Source organism: Ovis aries, chromosome 16 (assembly GCF_016772045.2).
Source record: "Ovis aries strain OAR_USU_Benz2616 breed Rambouillet chromosome 16, ARS-UI_Ramb_v3.0, whole genome shotgun sequence".
NCBI lineage: Eukaryota > Metazoa > Chordata > Mammalia > Artiodactyla > Bovidae > Ovis > Ovis aries.
In genome coordinates, this window is record NC_056069.1 from 23,629,806 (window position 1) to 23,648,683 (window position 18,878).

Sequence of the window (18,878 nt, forward strand, 5' to 3'; positions counted from 1 at the left end):
ACTGGAAAAGGTCAGCTTTCATTCCAATACAAAAAAAAAGGCAATGCCAAAGAATGCTCAAACTACCGCACAATTGCACTCATCTCACATGCTAGTAAACACGGCAACATCTGTCAGATGCCATGTGAACCAGCTTGAGATACTTCACAGTTTTAACATCAGATCAAGCTAATTCTTTTGGCTAACATCACATCTTTGGAAAATTGACTTTGCAACAGTTGCTATGATCTCAAGTAAGTGTCGTGCAAAATCCAGTGTGGGACAGGACATGAAGATAGTGATGTCCCATCTGATTTCCAGGTTTGTGCAGTTACACAGTGCCCAATAGGTATACACACCCAATTAGTAAGCAATTGTGGTTCTTTAAAAATAAAATAAAATAGTTTTCTTTTAATTGACATATCTATTTAAATGGTTAAAATTGTTAGGGCATAAACACATATTACCTTGTTTGGACCTAACTACTTAGTAAATGGAAACAAGGACACTGAGAAAAATTTACTCAGACACTAAAGGTGACATGAACCTCTGATCTAGCAGATGATCATCAATGGCTGCTGCTGCTGCTGCTGCTAAGTCACTTTAGTTGTGTCCGACTCTGTTCTACCCCATAGACGGCAGCCCACGAGGCGCCCCTGTCCCTGGGATTCTCCAGGCAAGAACACTGGAGTGGGTTGCCATTTCCTTCTCCAATGCATGAAAGTGAAAAGTGAAAGTGAAGTCACTCAGTCATGTCCAACTCTTAGCAACCCCATGGACTGCAGCCTACCAGGCTGCTCCATCCATGGGGTTTTCCAGGCAAGAGTACTGTAGTGGGTTGCCATTGCTTTCTCCGTATCAAAGAATGGTGAAAAGCTAAAGGAGAATTTTGAAAGAGAAAATATTTGAGCCCACTGAGTAGTTTAATATCGCAAATGAGACTTCCAGAAATGTGCTTCCTAATATGATAGGAAGTACACAATACCACTTATAAAGAATTGATTTTAAAAATCAAGCTTAAATATGATCAAGCTTCTAGACTTAACTGCCATTGTTCAGTTGCTAAGTCATGTCTGACTCTTTGTGACCCCATATACTGCAGCATGCCAGGCTCCTTTGTCCTCCACTGTCTCCCAGAGTTTGCTGAAACTCATGTCCACTGAGTAGGTGATGCTGTCTAATAACAATCTCATTCTCTGCTGCCCTCTTCTCCTTTTGCCTTCAATCTTTCCCAGCATCAGGGTCTTTTTCAAGGAGATTTAACTACCAGTCAGCTAATTCTATAAAGTCTGCCTTCCTTGTTGCATGATCACTCCATTCCATTAGCTTGGTGGTCACCTAGTAATTTAGCAGAGATGTCTTTATTAAATGCCTAGAAGCAAAAAATAAAAATAAACAATCAAGGTTCAAAAAAACTCTTCCAGTGCTTGCCAATTAGTTGTGTCATTGGGGCACTCCTTCAATGCTTAGTTAGATACTTTACAGTTCTGCAGTAGTCTTCACTTCCTCCTTGCACCAACTCTAAAAGTCAACCAGAAGTGAGAGCTTAGGTCGACAGGGTATTCTCAGGTCTTTTCTGAGTATGTGTCTAGACCAAGGCAGGCATGTGGCCTTCTAGATTTCCCAGAATAAGAGGAAGCTTTTCAAAACCCTTATTCCCCAAGTATCTGTTCCCCCAGCCTCTTCCTTCCCAGGCTTTTGGCCTGCTTATTGTTTGTCTCATCTGTTATACTGTACCCTTATGGCAGTGGCTAGTATATTTTAAATCCTTTTGACAAACACTGCCTAGGAAGCTAGCTGCCTCAGTCCTGGGGAGGCTCCAGGACAGCCTTGAGCCAAACCTTTAGGGAACCACCAGATAGGTCAAAACACACAATTACAACTCTTTTTCTCTTTCTCTTTTTTTTTTTTTTTTTGCCCTCACAGCACTGCCTGTGGGATCTTAGCTCCTTTACCAGCAATTGAACAAGGGCTCTCAGAAGTAAAAGCAGGGACTCCTTAGCACTGGACTGCTGTGGAATCCTTTAGATTCAGGTCCGTGTTGCCCTCTGTGTTACCGTCAACCTAAGCCAGGAATGTGGGCTGCTGTCTTCAAGGCCACAGACAAGCTGGAGATGATCATACAGCTCTCTTGCCAAAATTTAGCAGTCTCTCCTTAAGCGTTCCCCTGGTTGCTGTAATTTTTCTTTATTAGATTCCAGAGTACCCAAAAAAGTTGATTCTGACAGTTTTGCCAGCTTATTCATTGCTTTTATGGGAGGGACAATTTTCAAGTTCCCTATTCAGCTATCTTTGCTGATGTCATTCTATACCATTTCCTTTTACACTTCTCAGCCTTGCCTAAAAATATTTTCTCAGCTTGAAAAGCAGAGAAAAAAAGAACATTTTGCTATCACTGGAGTTATCAAAAGAAATGCACTGTTGATCTGAAGAATGTAATGTTGATCTAAAGAGCAATTGCAAAAGTTTTTAAATAAGGATACCATTAGTAAAATAACTTTTATCTACCTTAAAGGCAAGGAGGGCATGGCAACCCACTCCAGTATCCTTGCCCAGAGGATCTTATGGTCAGGGAAGCCTGGCGGGCTACAGTCCATAGGGTCACAAAGAATCAGACGCTATTGAAGTGACTTAGCATGCACCTTAAAGGCAACATTCATCACATCACCTGCCTTGTATTTGTCAAACCCTCAATACCATAGGCAGTGTTTGAGAGCACAGATTTTGGAATAAGACCTTAGTCTGATTTCCAGCTCTTCTGCTGCTTAATAGTTGTTGTGCCTTGGGTAACTCACTTAAATTCTCTAGGATGGCTTCCTTATTTGTAAAATAGGGGTAATATACACTTCTAGAATCATGGTAAAGACTTAAAGAGATATTGAATGTGAGGGTACAGTGGATAATGATCCAACTGTCAATGCAGGGGACACAGGTTCAATCCCTGGTCAGGGAAGATTCCACATGCCGCAGAGCAACTAAGCCCATGCACCACAACTTCTGAGACCAAGTGCCACAAATACTGAAGCCAGAGCACCTAGAGCCTGTCCTCCACAACAAGAGAAGCCACCACAATGAAAAGCCTCTGCAACGAAGAGTAGCCCTGCTCTCCACAACTAGAGAAAGCCCGCACAGCAACAAAGATCCAGCAAAGCCAAAAATAATAAAAGAAAATATTTTTAAAAGATATTTTGCATGTAAAATGCTTGGCACTCAATATTAGATATTTGTTAAATTTGGGTTATTTCATTTTCCATTAACATATTACATTGTTGTATTTATCCTGGTTGTTTTGCTTCCAAAAAAAAAAAAAGTCACTGGCTTCCTGTATAAGAAGAGCTTAGGTATCACCATATGCTTTTCAGAAGGCTTACCTTAAGCTGACTTTTAATAACAAGCACATTAATTTTACTTAGTTATATGTTTATTTGGGGTGGCTCTGGGAGAAAGTTAGGGATGGGGAGAGGGTGCTTAAAATCCTCCCAAATCCCCTTTCCGGCTAGTGAGTAATTTGCCAACACGTTAAAAATTAAAAAAAAAGAAAAAGAAAAAGCCTAAGTGTCTAGACAAGGAAGGAAAAGTGCCAATCCAACAATTTTCTTTTTTCAAGCCAGCTTCCCTTGGTATCCATAGGGTTCAAGCACGTGATGAGACTACAGAGCATCAGCCAGAACATCCTGAGATAAGAGACAGTGGGAAGTCTGCCCTAGATGGAAATATCACATCAGCCCTTTCTCAGTGGCCTCCGGGGTGGTACCGACTGCAGGAGATCGCGTCCCTCCGCTTCGACGCCTTAAGGGCCTCAGACAGACAAGAGACTCCAGCGCGGACGTCAGGCGGCTGGGGGAAGCGATTTGCCTAACCGGGTCACCGGTCTTTCTGAAGCCCAAGCCCAAGCAAAAGCCGAAGCTGAAGAGGAAGGGTTGGGCTCTGCGGCGGGAGGAGTGTTGGCTGTCGCAGAGCCCTCTGGGAGTTGTAGTCCGCGAAGGCGGGAGGTTTGACTGCGGCTGCCGGCTTGGTGCTCTTAGAACTCCATCCCCCGCCGGCCCCCGCGACCTAGGCCTTTGCCTTTTCCTGTCCAGGGGACAAGAAGCCTCGCTGTGGCAAGTTGAGAAGCTTGGGGAAGGGGTGTCCTCCTTCCCGCCAAACGCTCTGAGTTTCTGGGCTTGGCCTGCTCAGGTAGAGCACGTTGCGGGTTTTGCAAACTCACCTCCGGGGAAGTAGCGGAGGGAACAGGGGAGAAGCGGCCTGAACGACTGAGCTTGCATCGGAGCGGGCTGTCACCCGGGGAAGTTCTTTGGTGAAACGCGCCGGAAAGGTGGCTTCTTGCGGGAGCGGTGAGGCCAAAGCTGGGGCCCGTGGAGTCCTGTCCGGAGGGCCGGCGCGTGCTCCTGCAGGGTTCGGGTGCGAGCAAAGCAGGGGACTCAGTCCGTGGCTGGGAGAACTCGAGGGGCTGTGGGAGTCGTGTCTGCCCAGGCCTTAAGGAAAAGGCATGGTTACAGTGGGTGAACACCCAGGTGAGAAGAGGGAGGCGGAGAATTGGCAGAATTATAGGAATGGGAGTAGGAGAGAGCTGGGGGGCGGGGGGGGGGGGGGAGGAAACCCCTTTGATGCCTTGATGCGGTCCTAACCTCAGATGGCGGGGGCGAGGGGTGGGGAGTGAGGGCTATCCCAGTAAGTCCTTGTCACTCTTCTCCCCAACCCCCACCCCCGGCTCGATTGTGAGAGCTAGTGCCCTGATAGTAGGTGGCTTGACATCTTCCTGTCTTAGAATAACAGCTAGAAGGGGACTTTGAGAGTTGCTATCAACTGCGTTGAGACTTTCCAGATGAGGAAAGTCAGGCCCACCGAGATGAAGAAATTGACTCGCTCACCACCAGACAACCAGTTATTGACCAGCTTGACTGAAACCTAATTTTCATGACTCTCAAGCCTTGCCTTAATCTATTGATGCGATCAGTAGATTAGCAAACTCTAACCTGTTCCCCCTTCGTTTATCTTTTTACTCTGTCATATGCAAGGTAACCAGGCAACCCCTGAAGGGAAAGAAAGGCTTTAAACTCCAATGCGTGAGTGCAAAGTCTGCTTCACTCGTTTCAGACTCTGCGACCCTATGGGCCGTAACCTGCCAGGCTCCTCTCTCCATGGGATTCTGCAGGCAAGAATACTGGAGTGGGTTGTCATGCCCTTCCCTCTCTTGGATTGTCCGGCGGGTTCCTTACCACTAGGGCCACCTGGGAAGCCGTTAAACTTTTCAATAGGTTAAAGAAATCTTATTTTAACTTGAACAAAATCTCCTTGCATCACAAACATCTACAAACTTCATGTTAAGATGACAGATCGGTAGCAAACTAAAATGTAACCAATAGATTCTTTGACTGGAAGAAAAATAAAGTTCACCTTTCCCACTGTGTGCCCACTAGAGCTCTGAGAACCTTTAGCCTTAGATTTCTTCTCTCAATCTTAAATGCTGCATATCTTAGTTACATACATAAAAGTAGTTGCTGTTCATTGTGATTTTCATAATAACCTGAATAGTTACAATAAAGGATAAACAGCATAGGAGGATGGGAATGCATGAATTACAAATTAAAATAATGATTTATAGTTTTTTTTTTTTTAAGGAGAGATGACCATAAAAGTAAAAAAAAAAAAAAAAAAATCATTAAGAGGTTAAAAATCTCTACCAGGCCAGCATTTTATAATACACTTAAATTTAAGTCCTTTACCAGTATTCTCTCTTTCTTCCTCCCTAAACATAACTTTAGAGCATTTATAATAGCGTTCCCTATTGTAGAAGGAGAGGTTCTTTGGTGCTACTGCATTGTTTTAACTGGTAATTTCTTTATTAAACTACATTCTCTTCCAGCACTGTCAGATTTACACCTCTTGAAGGATTTGTTGATCTAACTGTCACATTAGAATTTAAATATTATAGCTCCTGTCAGTTGACCATTAAGCAATTCATAAGGAAGAGGTTTGGATAAATCCAAACTGGACTTTATAGAAGTTATAGACTTACGATACATAGAAGAACATACATATACATAACAAAACTGCTTTTACCAGGCTGCCTTTTTAATGATATGATTCCATTTGCCTTTTTTTTTTTTTTAAATCTTTATTGAATTTGTTACAATATTGCTTTGTTTTATGTTTTGCTTTTTGGTCCACAAGGCATGTGGGATCTTAGTTCCCTGAGGAGGGTTCAAACCTGCACCCCCTGCATTGGAAGGCAAAGTCTTAACCACTGGACCACCAGGGAAGTCCCCTCCATTTGCTTTTTTAAAAAATATTTATTTATTTGTTTGGCTGCATCAGGTCTTAATTGCGGCATGTGGGATGTTTTAGTTGTGGCATGTGGAATCTAATTCCATGACCAGGGATCGAACCCAGGCCTCTTGCATTGGGAACACAGATTCTCAGCCACTGGACCAATGGTAAAGTCCCCCATTTGCTTTTATATTGGCATGCTGGATAGGTGTGTAAACTATGACCAAACTTGGCCCACTGCCAAATGTATTTATTTTTTATGTAGTTTTACTGGAATATAGCCATGCTTACTCATTTATATATTGTCTTTAGTGCTACAAGGCAAAGTTGAATAGTTGCACAGACTGTATGGCTGGCAAGGCCTAAAATATTTACTATCTGGTCATTTACAGAAAAAAAAAATTATCAACCCCCAGCCTGGTAAACTGAATATAAATGTACTATCTAAAACTCTACCATATGCATAAGTATTAGTTAGTAGTAATTCTCACTCATAAACACTTACATGGTGGGTTCATAATCCACTTCTTTGGGCAAAAGCCAGTGCCTGTTATTGCAGATTGTTGCTAGCATCTTGGCATATATATTGAGTTGGCCAGTATATTGGGTTGTTTTATGTAAGGTGCTGTAGTAGTGCTTTGTTGTTTTTAACTTCATTTAAAACAGTTCTGTTAAGACTGTATTGTAACAGCTGTCATATCAGTGTGCATTAAAAAAAAATTCATCAAAATTGGTGAATTTTTGTGTAGCTTTTTAAATATTGAAGATGGAAGGAAAAAAGCAACATTTTTGGCATTTTATGCTTTATTATTTCAAGAAAGGTAAAAAGGCAACTGAAACACAAAAAGGGACTTGTGCAGTGTGTAGAGAAGGTGGCATGACTGATCAAATGTGACAAAAAATGGTTTGTGGTTTGTACTGGAGATTTCTTTCTTTATTTATGGCTGTGCTAGGTCTTTGTTGCTGTGTGGGCTTTCCTGTAGTTGCAGAGAGGAGGGGCTGCTGTCTAGTTCCAATGCATGGGCTTCTCATTGCGGTGCTTCTCTTGTTGTGGAACACAGGCTCTAGGGTGCACGGGCTTCAGTAGTTGCAGCACATGGGCTCAGCGGTTGTACCTCCCAGCCTTTAGAGCACAGTCTTGGTAGTTGCCCAGTGGCACGGGAACTCTTCCCAGACCAGGGGTCAAACCTGTGTCCCCTGCATTGGCAGGTGGCCTCTTTAATCATTGAGCCATCAAGGAAGTACGGTACTGGAGATTTCTTGTTGGATGATGTTCTTTGGTCAGGTAGACCAGTTGAAGTTGAGAGTGATCAAATCGAGACACTAATTGAGAACAGTCAACTTTATATCATGAGGGAAATAGCCAACATACTCAGAATATCCAAATCAAGCATTGAAAATCATTTGTACCAGCTTGGTTGTGTTAATTGCTTTGATGTTTGGGTTCCATGTTAGTTAAGCAAAAAAAACCTTGACCATATTTCTGCATTCAATTCTCTATTTAATGAAAATTCCATTTTTAAAACAAATTGTGATGGGCAATAAAAATTGGATACCATACAGTAATGTGGAATGGAAGAGATCATGGGGCAAGTGAAATGAATTACCACCAACCACACCAAAGGTTGATCTCCATTCAGAGAACATGATGTGGTGTATATGGTGGGATTGGAAGGGAGGTCTCTACTATGAGCTCCTTCTGGAAAACAGAACTATTAATTCCAGCAGGTACTGCTCCCCATTTGACCAACTGAAAGCAGCACTCAAAGAAAAGAATCTGGTATTAGTCAACAGAAAACACATAGTCTTCCATTAAGATAGCGCAAGACTGCATATTTCTCTGATGACCAGACAAAAACTGTTACAGCTTGGCTGGGAAGGTCTGATTCATCCACGGTATTCACCAGACACTGCATCTTCAGATTTCCATTTATTTCAGTCCTTCCAAAATTCTTTTAATGGAAAATTTTCAATTCCCTGGAAGATTGTAAGAAGCACCTGAGACAGTTTCTTGCTCAAAAAGATAAACAGTTTTGGGAAGATGGAATTGTAAAATTGCCTGAAAAATGTCAGAAGGTAGTGGAAAAAAATGGTGAATATTGTTGTTCAGTCACTAAGTTGTGTCCCACTGTTTGCAACCCCTTGGACCCCTGGGCAGCAGCATGCCTGGCATCCCTGTTCTTCACTATTTCCTGGAGTTTCCTCAAGCTCATGTCCATTGAGTCTGTGATGCCATCTAACTATCTCATCCTCTGCTGCCCCTTCTCCTCCTGCCTTCAGACTTTCCCAGCAACAGGGTCTTTTTCGCGATGAGTCAGCTCTTTGCATCAGGTGGCCAGAGTATTGGAGCTTCAGCTTCACCATCAGTCCTTTCAATGAATGTTCAGGGTTGATTTCCTTTAGGATTGACTGGTTTGATCTCCTTCCTGTCCGAGGGACTCTCAAGAGTGTTCTCCAGCACCACCATTGAAAACATCAGTTCATTGGCACTCAGCCTTATCTATGATCCAACTCTCACATCCGTGCATGAATATTGCAAAGACCATAGCTTTGACTATATGGACCTTTGTTGGTAAAATGATGTCCCTGCTTTTTAATATGCTGTCTAGGTTTGTCATAGCTTTCCTTCCAAGGAACAAATATCTTAATTTTGTGGCTGCAATCACAGTCCACAGTGATTTTGCAGCCCAAGGAAATAAAATCTGCCGCTGCATCTACTTTTTCCCCATCTACTTGCCATGAAGTGATGAGACCAGATGCCATGATCTTTGTTTTTTGAATGTTGAGCTTTCAGCCAGCTTTTTCATTTCCTTTTTTTTTTCACCTTCCTCAAAAGACTGTTTAGTTCCTCTTCACTTTCTGTTATTAGAGTAGTTTCATCTGCATATTGGTGAATATGTTGTCCAATAAAGTTCTTGATGAAAAATGTGTCTTCTGTTTTTGCTTTAAAACTTCAGGAACTTTTTGGCCAACCCAGTACTATAAATTTGCTTTCTCAAAGAATTGTGAAAGGAAGTTTCTGAACCTGGAGTGGAAAGGACTGACATTCAATACCTTTTAAAAGACGTTACAGGAGCTTCCTTTTGTTGTTCTCTATGTTCTTTTTATAGAGATAATGTTTCAGCATAGGTATTAGCAAGCAAGTTATGAATAAGCTGTGTTTGTCTTGAGACCCCATACTAAAAGCAATCTTAAGTGATTAAGGGCTCATTATTAAATGACTTATCTTTGACATTAATCTTGCATCTGGGACTTTGTTTTAAAGGTCAGAGGACTGAATGAAATAGAAGTGAGTATGTCTGTTTATGTCATTTTGTGTATTTAATTTCCTGGATTAGTGTTAGTCTGTGACAAAAATAATACTTTGGAATATTTAACAGTTTAGTCAATCATTGATAGCACTATCCTGTGTTACCATCTAAGTAATATTAGCTATGAAACTCCAGTTCACCTCTCAACCTAATTCATCAGATTTTAAGATATAGTTCTCATCAAGACTTTCAAAAAAGATATTAAATTTCCTTTGAGACAGCTTTCTGGGGGAGTTTAAAGTTGAGGCAACTGAAAATTATCAATTTTCTTACAATTCTTCATATTTTTTTGAATATTATAAATCTCTGAAAGGCACTGGGAACTTTGAATTTGAACTTTGAACTCATTCATGATTTATTTTAAATCATTGAAATAATCAGTCCTTCATATTTTCCTCAACCGTGATTACTACTTTTTGTTAAGGCTGACTGAAATTTAAGAACCTTTCTAGATTTTCCTCTTTTCTGATTTCCTAACATTCAGTAATCAGTGAAAGTATCATCTCTGGGAGTTAAAAGAATCCTGTTTGTCAATTCAGCCCATCCTAGTTTAGTTTAGGAACCAATACAGTAGAGAGCATTGGTTAGCAAAGTAAGTCAGAAGTGTAACCCTGTATTTCCACCATTGTTTAAGCAGGTAACTTTTTTCCCTGCTCTGACTTGGTTATTAACTTCTCCTCTGTTTCACTGCTGCTAGAAGGATTATTGCTGCCTAAGGAAATACCTAGGGCTTCTCTGGTGACTCAGACAGTAAATATTCTGTCTGCAATACGGGAGACTCAGGTTGGATACTGGATTGGGATGATCCCCTGGAGGAGAAAATGGCTACCTACTCCAGTATTCTTGCCTGGAGAATTCCATGGGCAGAGGAACCTGGTAAGCTATAGTACATGGGGTCACAAAGAGTCAGATATAGTAAGGAAATGCCTAGGGTTTCCCTGGTAGCTCAGATAGTAAAGAATCCGCCTTCAACATAAGAGACCTAAATTTAATCCCTGGATTGGGGTGATCCCATGAAGAAGAGAATGGCTACCCACTCCAGTATTCTTGCCTGGAGAATTCCATGTGCAGAGGAGCCTGGTGAGCTATAGTCCATGGGGTCACAAAGAGTCAGATATGATTGAGCGACTAACACCTACTTACTTACTAAGGAAATATCTAGAGTTTCCCTGTGGCTCAGTGGTTACAAATCCGCCTGCCAATGCAGGAGACCCAGGTTCAGCCCCTTGGTCAGGAAGATCCCTTGGAGAAGGAAATAGCAAACCACTCCAATATTCTTGCCTGGGAAATCCCATGAGCAGAGGAGCCTATTGGACTACTGTCCATTGGGTCACAAAAAAGTCAGACACAACTCAGCAACTAAACAACAAAGTGTTCCATTGTACGTATATACCACATCTTTATCCATTCATTCATCTGTTGATGGACACGGGTTGCTTCCATGTCTTAGCAGTTATAAGTAATGCTGCTCTAACCATTGGGGTACCTGTATCTTTTTGAATTAACTTTTTTTTTTTTTTCCCAGATATATACCCAGAAGTGGAATTGATGAGTCATATGGTAGTTCTTTTTTAGTTTTTCTGAGAAATAGCCATACTGTTTTCCACAGTGGTTGCACCAATTTACATTCCCACCAACAGTGTATAAGGGTTCCCTTATATCCACATACTCACCAAGACTTGTTATTTCTTACCTTTTTGATGATAACCATTCTAATGGGTGTAAGGTGATGTCTAATTGTGGTTTTGAATTTCCCTGATGATTAATGATATTGAGCATCTTTTCCTGTGCTTGTTGGCCATCTGTATGACTTCTTTATAAAATGTCTATTCAGGTCTTCCGCCCATTTTTAAATTGGGTTATTTGGTTTTTTTCATTGAGTTGTATGAGCTGTTTATATATTTTGAATTTTGACCCCTTATCAGTCATACCATTAGCAAATATTTTCTCCCATTTAGTACACTGCCTGTTTTGCCACTGGTTTCCTTCGTGTTCTGCAAAAGCTTTTAAGTCTGATTAGGTCATATTTATTTTTGCTTTTATTTCTTTTGCTTTAGCATTTGTTGTTCAGTTGCTCAGCCATGTCCAACTCTTTGTGACCCCATGGACTGCAGCATGCCAAGCTTCCCTGTCCTTCACCACCTCCCCAAGTTTGCTCAAACTCATGTCAGTTGATTCAGTGATGCTATCCAGCCGTCTTGTCCTCTGTCATCCCCTTCTCCTTGCTTTAGCATACAGATTAAAAAATCCTGTGATTTATGTTAGCATGTTCTGCTTATGTTTTCCTCCAGGAGTTTTATAGTTTCCAATCTTATATTAGGTCTTTAATCCATTTTGAGTTTATTTTTGTATTTGGTGTGAGAAAATGTTCTAATTTTGTTCTTTTACATGTAGTTGTCCAGTTTTCTGAGCACCACTTTTTGAAAAAACTCTTTTCTCCATTGTATATTCTTGCCCCCTTTGTCATAGATTAATTGACTAAAAGTGCATGGGTGTATTTCTGTTCTTTCTATCCTGTTTATTTGGTCTATTTGTCTGTTTTTGTGCCTATGTCATAGTTTTGATTTTTATTATTGTTTGTTTTTATAGCTTTGTAGTATAGTCTGATGTCAAAGAATATTATTCTTTTAACTCTGTTCTCTTTCTCAAGATTATTTTGTCTATTCAGGGTCTTTTGTATTTCCATACAAATTTTAAAATTATTTTTCTCTAGTTCTGTGAGAAAGGCCCTTGGTATTTTAATAGTGATTGCACTGAATCTGTAGATTGCCTTGGGTAGTATGGTCATTTTAGCAGTATTAATTCTAACCCATGAACATGGTATATCTTTTCATTTATTTGTGTCATTTTCAATTTCTTTCATCAGTGTCTTGTAGTTTTCCAAGTACAGGTCTTTTGCCTCCTTAGATAAGTTCATTTCTAGATTTTTTATTCTTTTTTGATGCAGTGGTACATGGACTTATTTTCTTAATTTCTCTTTTGAGTAATTCATTATTGGTGTGTAGAATTAACAACAGATTTCTGTATATTAATTTTGTATACTGCAGCTTTACTGAATTCATCAATGATATCTGGTGGTTTTCTGGTGGCAGTGTAGGATTTTCTGTATATAATGGAGCTTCCTTTATAGGTTATTATCCTTTTCCCCTTTGCTACCTTTAACATTTTTTCTTTGTGATTCACTTCTGACAGTTTTTTGATGTTATTTTTTATGGCTTTATTGGATTTTCATTGCTGCATGGGCTTTCGCTAGCTGCAGTGAGCATGAACTACTCTCTAGTTGTGGTACAAGGGCTTCTCATCACTGTGGCATGCATGCCTGGGCACGTGGGGTTCAGTGGTTGTGGCTTCCAGAATAGAGCACAGTCTCAATAGTTGTGGCCCACAAGCTTGGTAGCCCTTTGGCATGTGGGATCTTCCTGGATCAGGGATGGAACCCATGTCTCGTGCATTGGCAGACAGATTCTTTACCACTGAGCCACCAGGGAAGCCCCTTGTGACAGTTTTAATATAATGCGTATTAGAGAAGATCTTTTTGCATTGAGGTAATTAGATGTTCTCCTAGCTTCATAGCCTTGTATATCCAGTTCTTACCACAGGCTTGGGAAATTCTCAGCTATTATTTCTTTAAATAAACTCTGTTCCCTTCTCTCTTTTCTAGGATACCCAATGTCCTAATGTTGTCCTCTCTAAAAGAGTCAGTCAGGTCTTGTAGAGTTTTGTGATTTAAAAAAATATCTTATTTCTCTTCCTCTCCTACTGGTATTATTTCTAGATTTCTATCTTCAAGCCTGCCGATTCTGTCTTTTATCCAGTCTGCTCTATTTCCATTGCTTTGTAATTCATTCTTCATTTCATTTACTGAATTCTTCAGCTCTAGAATTTTCATTTCTTTCTATTTTTAGAGTTTAAATCTCTTTGTTCAAGTATTACTTCTGTTCATTAATTTTATTCCTAAGCTCATTGAATCTGCCTTTCTGAGTTTTCTTATAGTTTGTTGAGTTTCTTCCTGACAAATATTTTGAATCTGTTTCAGTTAGGTCATAATATTTCATTACTTTACATTTATTTTCTGGAGAATTGTCATTTTGTAGTGCAGTGTTACTATGATTCATGGTGCCTGATGAGCTGTTTCTCCACAGACAAATTTCAAGTGGCAAACACCTTTTTTGCTTGATTATAACAGATTTAATAGATTAGAAATTAGAGGCCTTTCTTCTGTTTTCCAGCAAGTGGTGCACAATCTTTTGCTTTCTCTTACCTGAACTACCTATAGTTGTATTTGAATCTTCACTGTCCATCCTCCATCACCTCTGTTAGCAGTGTTACCCTGGGCACTCATTTTTGCGTCTTGTGCCTCCTGGGTTGTTGGTGCCTTGCCTTCTCTATAGCTGGGATGGTGGTCTCTTACATCATATCCAGGGTCTCCTGAATTACAGGCTCTGCCGTTGCAGGGGGAGGGAGAAGAGAGAGAAGAGCCAGGATTGCAGGGCACCTATGCTGGGTGCAGTGTTGTAAGTTTCTCTGTCTTGGCCTCTGTGTTCATGGAGTCGTGTGCCCACCTCCCCTGCTGCCCGCCAGTCTTTTGGGGCTGCAGTCTCGGCTGCTAGAGCTGGAGGGCTAGGATTACAGGCACCACCACCACTCTTCTCTTGGTTTCTCCCTCCCTCTGTTCCCCCCTCTTCTATATATTCTATCTAGTCTGCTCACTCTTAGATGTAAAGATGTGTGGAACTCTCCAGCATCCTAGTGTGTTGGGTGGAGGCAGTTTTATTGTGTTACAGATGTTTTACTGGTTGTACTTTGAAGGGAAAAGATAAAGGTAGCTTTTTATTCCACCATGTTGCCAGCATCCTCTCTTCAACTTTTAAATACATCCATTGAGTTTAAAATTTGGGCTATTATGCTTTGTTTTATAATTTTTTTATTTGTTGTTATTTATCGGTGCCTAAGCTTTCACTCTGGTTCTTTTCAAACATGCTGTTACTTTTTGAAAATATCCACTTTTTCCTTTATTTGTTTAAAGGTAGGAAGCATAATTGTTTTATAATCTTATTCTGATAATAAGAATGTGGTTGAAACCTTTGTGAAACTATTTCTGCTGTTGCTTCTGGTTCTCACTAATAGCATTTTGTTTCTTTATATGCTGGTTTATTTTTGACAGTGTACTGTTCATTGTTCTTGAAAAATTGTTTGCAAGTCTCTTTTGAGGGCTAGGATCAGTGTTTTCTGGATCCTCAAAGAAAAGATTTACATTGGCTTCAGCCAGTTACCTCTAAGCTCTACCAAGCAAGTAACCTGAAATTATGTTCACAGCTTTAAGTGTTCTTTGATCACCTTGCAAATCCATGAGGTACAGTTTGTAGTATATAATATTTCCCTCTATGCAGACATACACACAGACACATACAAACACACACACAGGCTATGGTCAGTGTCAAGAAAACTTGTTTGCGATTCTCTTGTGAGGGAGTGAGGCACTTTTCAGTTCAGTTCAGTCACTCAGTCATGTCCAACTCTTTGTGACCCCATGCACTGCAGCACACCAGGCCTCCCTTTCCATCACCAACTCCCGGAGTTTACCTAAACTCATGTCCTTTGAGTCAGTGATGCCATCCAACCATCTCATCCTTTGTCGTCCCTTTCTCCTCCTGCCTTCAATCTTTCCCAGCATCAGGGTCTTTTACAATGAGTCAGCTCTTTGCATCAGGTGGCCAAAATACTGTAGTTTCAGCTTCAGCATCAGTCCTTCCAATGAACACCCAGGACTGATCTCCTTTAGGATGGACTAGTTGGATCTCCTTGCAGTCCAAGGGACTCTCAAGAGTCTTCTCCAATACCACAGTTCAAAAGCATCAATTCTTCAGCGCTCAGCTTTTTTTACAGTCCAACTTTCACATCCATACATGACTACTGGAAAAACCATAGCCTTGACTAGATGGACCTTTATTGGCAAAGTAATGTCTCTGCTTTTTAATATGCTGTCTAGGTTGGTCATAACTTTCCTTCCAAGGAGTAAGGATCTTTTAATTTCATGACTGCTGTCACCATCTGCAGTGATTCTGAAACCCAAGAAAATAAAGTCAGCCACTGTTTCTCTATCTATTTGCCATGAAGTGATGGGACCAGATGCCATGATCTTAGTTTTCTGAATGTTGAGCTTTAAGGCAACTTTTTCACTCTCCTCTTTCACTTTCTTGAAGAGGCTCTTTAATTCCTCTTCACTTTCTGCCATAAAGGTGGTGTCATGTGCATATCTGAGGTTATTGATATTTCTCCCGGCAATCTTGATTCCAGCTTGTGCTTCATCCAGCCCAGCATTTCTCACAATGTGCATATAAATTAAATAAGCAAGGTGATAATATACAGCCTTGATGTATTCCTTTTCCTATTTGGAACCAGTCTGTTGTTCCATGTCTAATTCTAACTGTTGCTTCCTGATCTGCATACAGATTTCTCAAGAGGCAGGTCAGGTGGTCTGGTATTCCCATCTCTTGAAGAGTTTTCCAGTTTATTGTGATCCACACAGTCAAAGGCTTTGGCATAGTCAATCAAGCAGAAATAGATGTTTTTCTGAAACTTTCTTCCTTAGTGATCCAGCTGGATGTTGGCAATTTGATCTCTGGTTCCTCTGCCTTTTCTAAAATCAGCTTGAACATCTGAAAGGTCACGGTTCACATATTGTTGAAGGCTGACTTGGAGAATTTTGAGCATTACTTTGCTAGCATGTGAGTTCAGTGCAATTGTGCAGTAGTTTGAACATTCTTTGGCATTACCTTTCTTTGGGATTTCTTCCTGTTAACTCCTAATCTGATGGTGAAGCGCTCTGTAGTCACAGCTGTATGGGAAGTAGGGATAGGGGGTGATTTCTTACTATACTCATTCCTTACTTTGGATGAATTCTGGGGTTTGTCTTTTATTTCCCTACTATTCCACAAGATCTTGAAAACCCCAGCAGAGTTTCTCCTGGCACAGCGCATACCTTCAGAATGGAACCAACTTGTTCGAGCTACTTACTTTCTAGGTTCCTTAATTTCACCTACAAATGACCTGCATTTCCTTACTATTTTCAAAAATTTTTTTAAAATATTTTATGCAGTATTTTCAGTTGTTTTCTGCAGGAAAATGAGCCCAAATAGCCTAATCTGTTTTATTACTGGAAATGGATTGCCTTGCTTCTTTTTTTATTAAGCTGAAAAATAAGTAGTAACTTATTTTCAACTTAGCAAGTTTCTGATAATGTAAGTGTTTTAGACATATATCTCATTAAGATATCTTCAGCAAATTCCTGTGTTTATTTCTTACACATGCAAATGTATTACCTATCAGTAGTAAAATAGTTCTTATATTAAACTTTAAATTATTTCTCTTTTCTGATTTATTACAGGACTGACTTCTTTAGTACTTAGAGTCTGAGAAAAATGGCAAATATGGATAGTGATTCTAGGCATCTTCTCATCCCTGAGGGAGATCATGAAGTAAATCCTGGACCTATGAATATCCAGTTTGATTCATCAGATATAAGATCTAAAAGGTAAGTGTTTAAAATAAAACATTTATTTCATAATTAAGACTTTTAGTTATTAAAATAGAAGTCATTATAACCAAATATATAGAGATTTTATTATAAAATATCTAATTTCTTACAGGCTCTGTATGTTTGTATATAAAAGAGAATATATATGAATATATTTTCTCACTTACATTTGGCTTTTTAGACTAAATTCCATATCTCTGTCAGGGATGGCTGAGGTAAGTTTTATGAAGTAATATGCATGTAACTCATTTAACAAATACATATTGATTGTCTGATCTGTGCAACGTATTATGCAAAGTTAGGCTTCCCCAAGTGGCTCAGTGTTAAAGAATCCACCTGCCAGTGTAGGAGATGTAGGTTCAATCCCTGGGTTGGGAAGATCTCCTAGAGGATGAAGTGGCAACCCACTCAAGTATTCTTGCCTGGAGAATCCCATGGACAGAGGATCCTGACGGGCTACAGTCCATGGGGTTGCAAAGAGTTGGACATGACTGAGCAACTGAGCACAAGTATGGGAAGTGCTGGGAATAGAACAGTAAAAATAATTCATAATCTTTACCTTCTGTGAGTTTAAATTCCAGCAGATAGTTTAAGATAATTAGAGTTTAAATTTTATTTCATTCCTTACCTTGACAATCCGAAAGAATCCGTTGAAAAATTATTATAAATGCAATTTATAATAGCAATTTTTAAAAAAACAATTCAGTAAGGTGGTTGTTTACAAAATAGGCAAAAATCAATAGCATTCTAATAAGAAAATATAATGGAGGAAAAGATAAAATACATAGGAATAGCCTTAAGAATGTGCAAAATCTATATGAGAGAAACTCTAAAATACTAAAATAACAGCACAGTGTTTATTCAAATCTGAGACGCTGATTAAAAGTTGTACTGATTTTGGTTGTTCTTTTTTTTTTTTAATATAAAACTAACATAAACTGCTGCCCATACCTCTGATGCAACAATTTCTTAGAACTTAGAATTTTATTTTTGTACTTACTAGAATTCTAGTGCGATTACAAAATCAAAAATATAAACAAAATATATCGGTTAAGATATTACAAATCTGATTCTTCACATAGTCTGATTCTTCTGAATCACTTTTTGACTTGCAGTCATCAAAAATCATTATTTTTTCCTGCTCACACAAAATTGTCCTTATTACCATTAAGAGCATTGATACTGTAGTATTTCTTGAAAGAATTTTCTTCCAAATCACTGATACTTTTTCGTTTTGATGCTTGTACTTGCCTGATATTACCAGAAGGTGTCACAGAAAGCTTTCTAACAACACTATGGCTCATATTTATTCCTTGCTGCTGCTGCTGCTGCTAAGTCGCTTCAGTCATGTCCGACTCTATGCAACCCCATAGATGGCAGCTCACCAGGCTCCCCCGTCCCTGGGATTCTCCAGGCAAGAACACTGGAGTGGGTTGCCATTTTCTTCTCCAATGCATGAAAGTGAAAAGTGAATGGTCTCTAAATGGATTGATCATTGAAATGACCACAGATGACCTGTCATGCCACCAGGAGCAGTTACTTTCATGACTGCCACCTGGCTGACAGTGATTAAAAGATGTCCTGGATTATTAGATGCATCCATATTTTAGAAAGGACTAAGTGTGTATTTTAGAGTTAATAAGATATTACATGTAACACAAAGGGATATTCTGTTCTTAGTAGGGAAGACTCTAAAATACAGTGTCATGCTCTTTAAATTTTAACCCACAAAATTAATGTGATCTGCCCCTCACCAAAAAAAATGCCAGCAACCGATGCCA

General features: G+C 39.8%; 1 protein-coding gene across 9 annotated transcripts in view; it reads left to right on the forward strand.

The window, feature by feature from the left end:
* The first annotated feature begins 4,035 nt into the window (after positions 1–4,035).
* SLC38A9 (solute carrier family 38 member 9) overlaps positions 4,036–18,878 on the forward strand; it is a 94,758-nt gene continuing 79,915 nt past the window's right edge. For 3 of the 9 annotated variants that reach the window (XR_006056514.2, XM_004016980.6, XM_060400420.1), the window contains exons 1-2: positions 4,036–4,155; positions 16,948–17,094. Coding sequence is in view for 6 of the 9 variants with exons in the window: in XM_004016980.6 (XP_004017029.1) it covers positions 16,982–17,094 (113 nt within the window). In the remaining 3 variants the exon portion in view is untranslated. Of the gene's footprint in view, positions 4,494–16,947; positions 17,095–18,878 lie in introns of those variants that run through there. The other 6 variants (XM_012096925.5, XM_060400421.1, XM_012096928.5 and 3 more) reach the window with 4 other exon arrangements.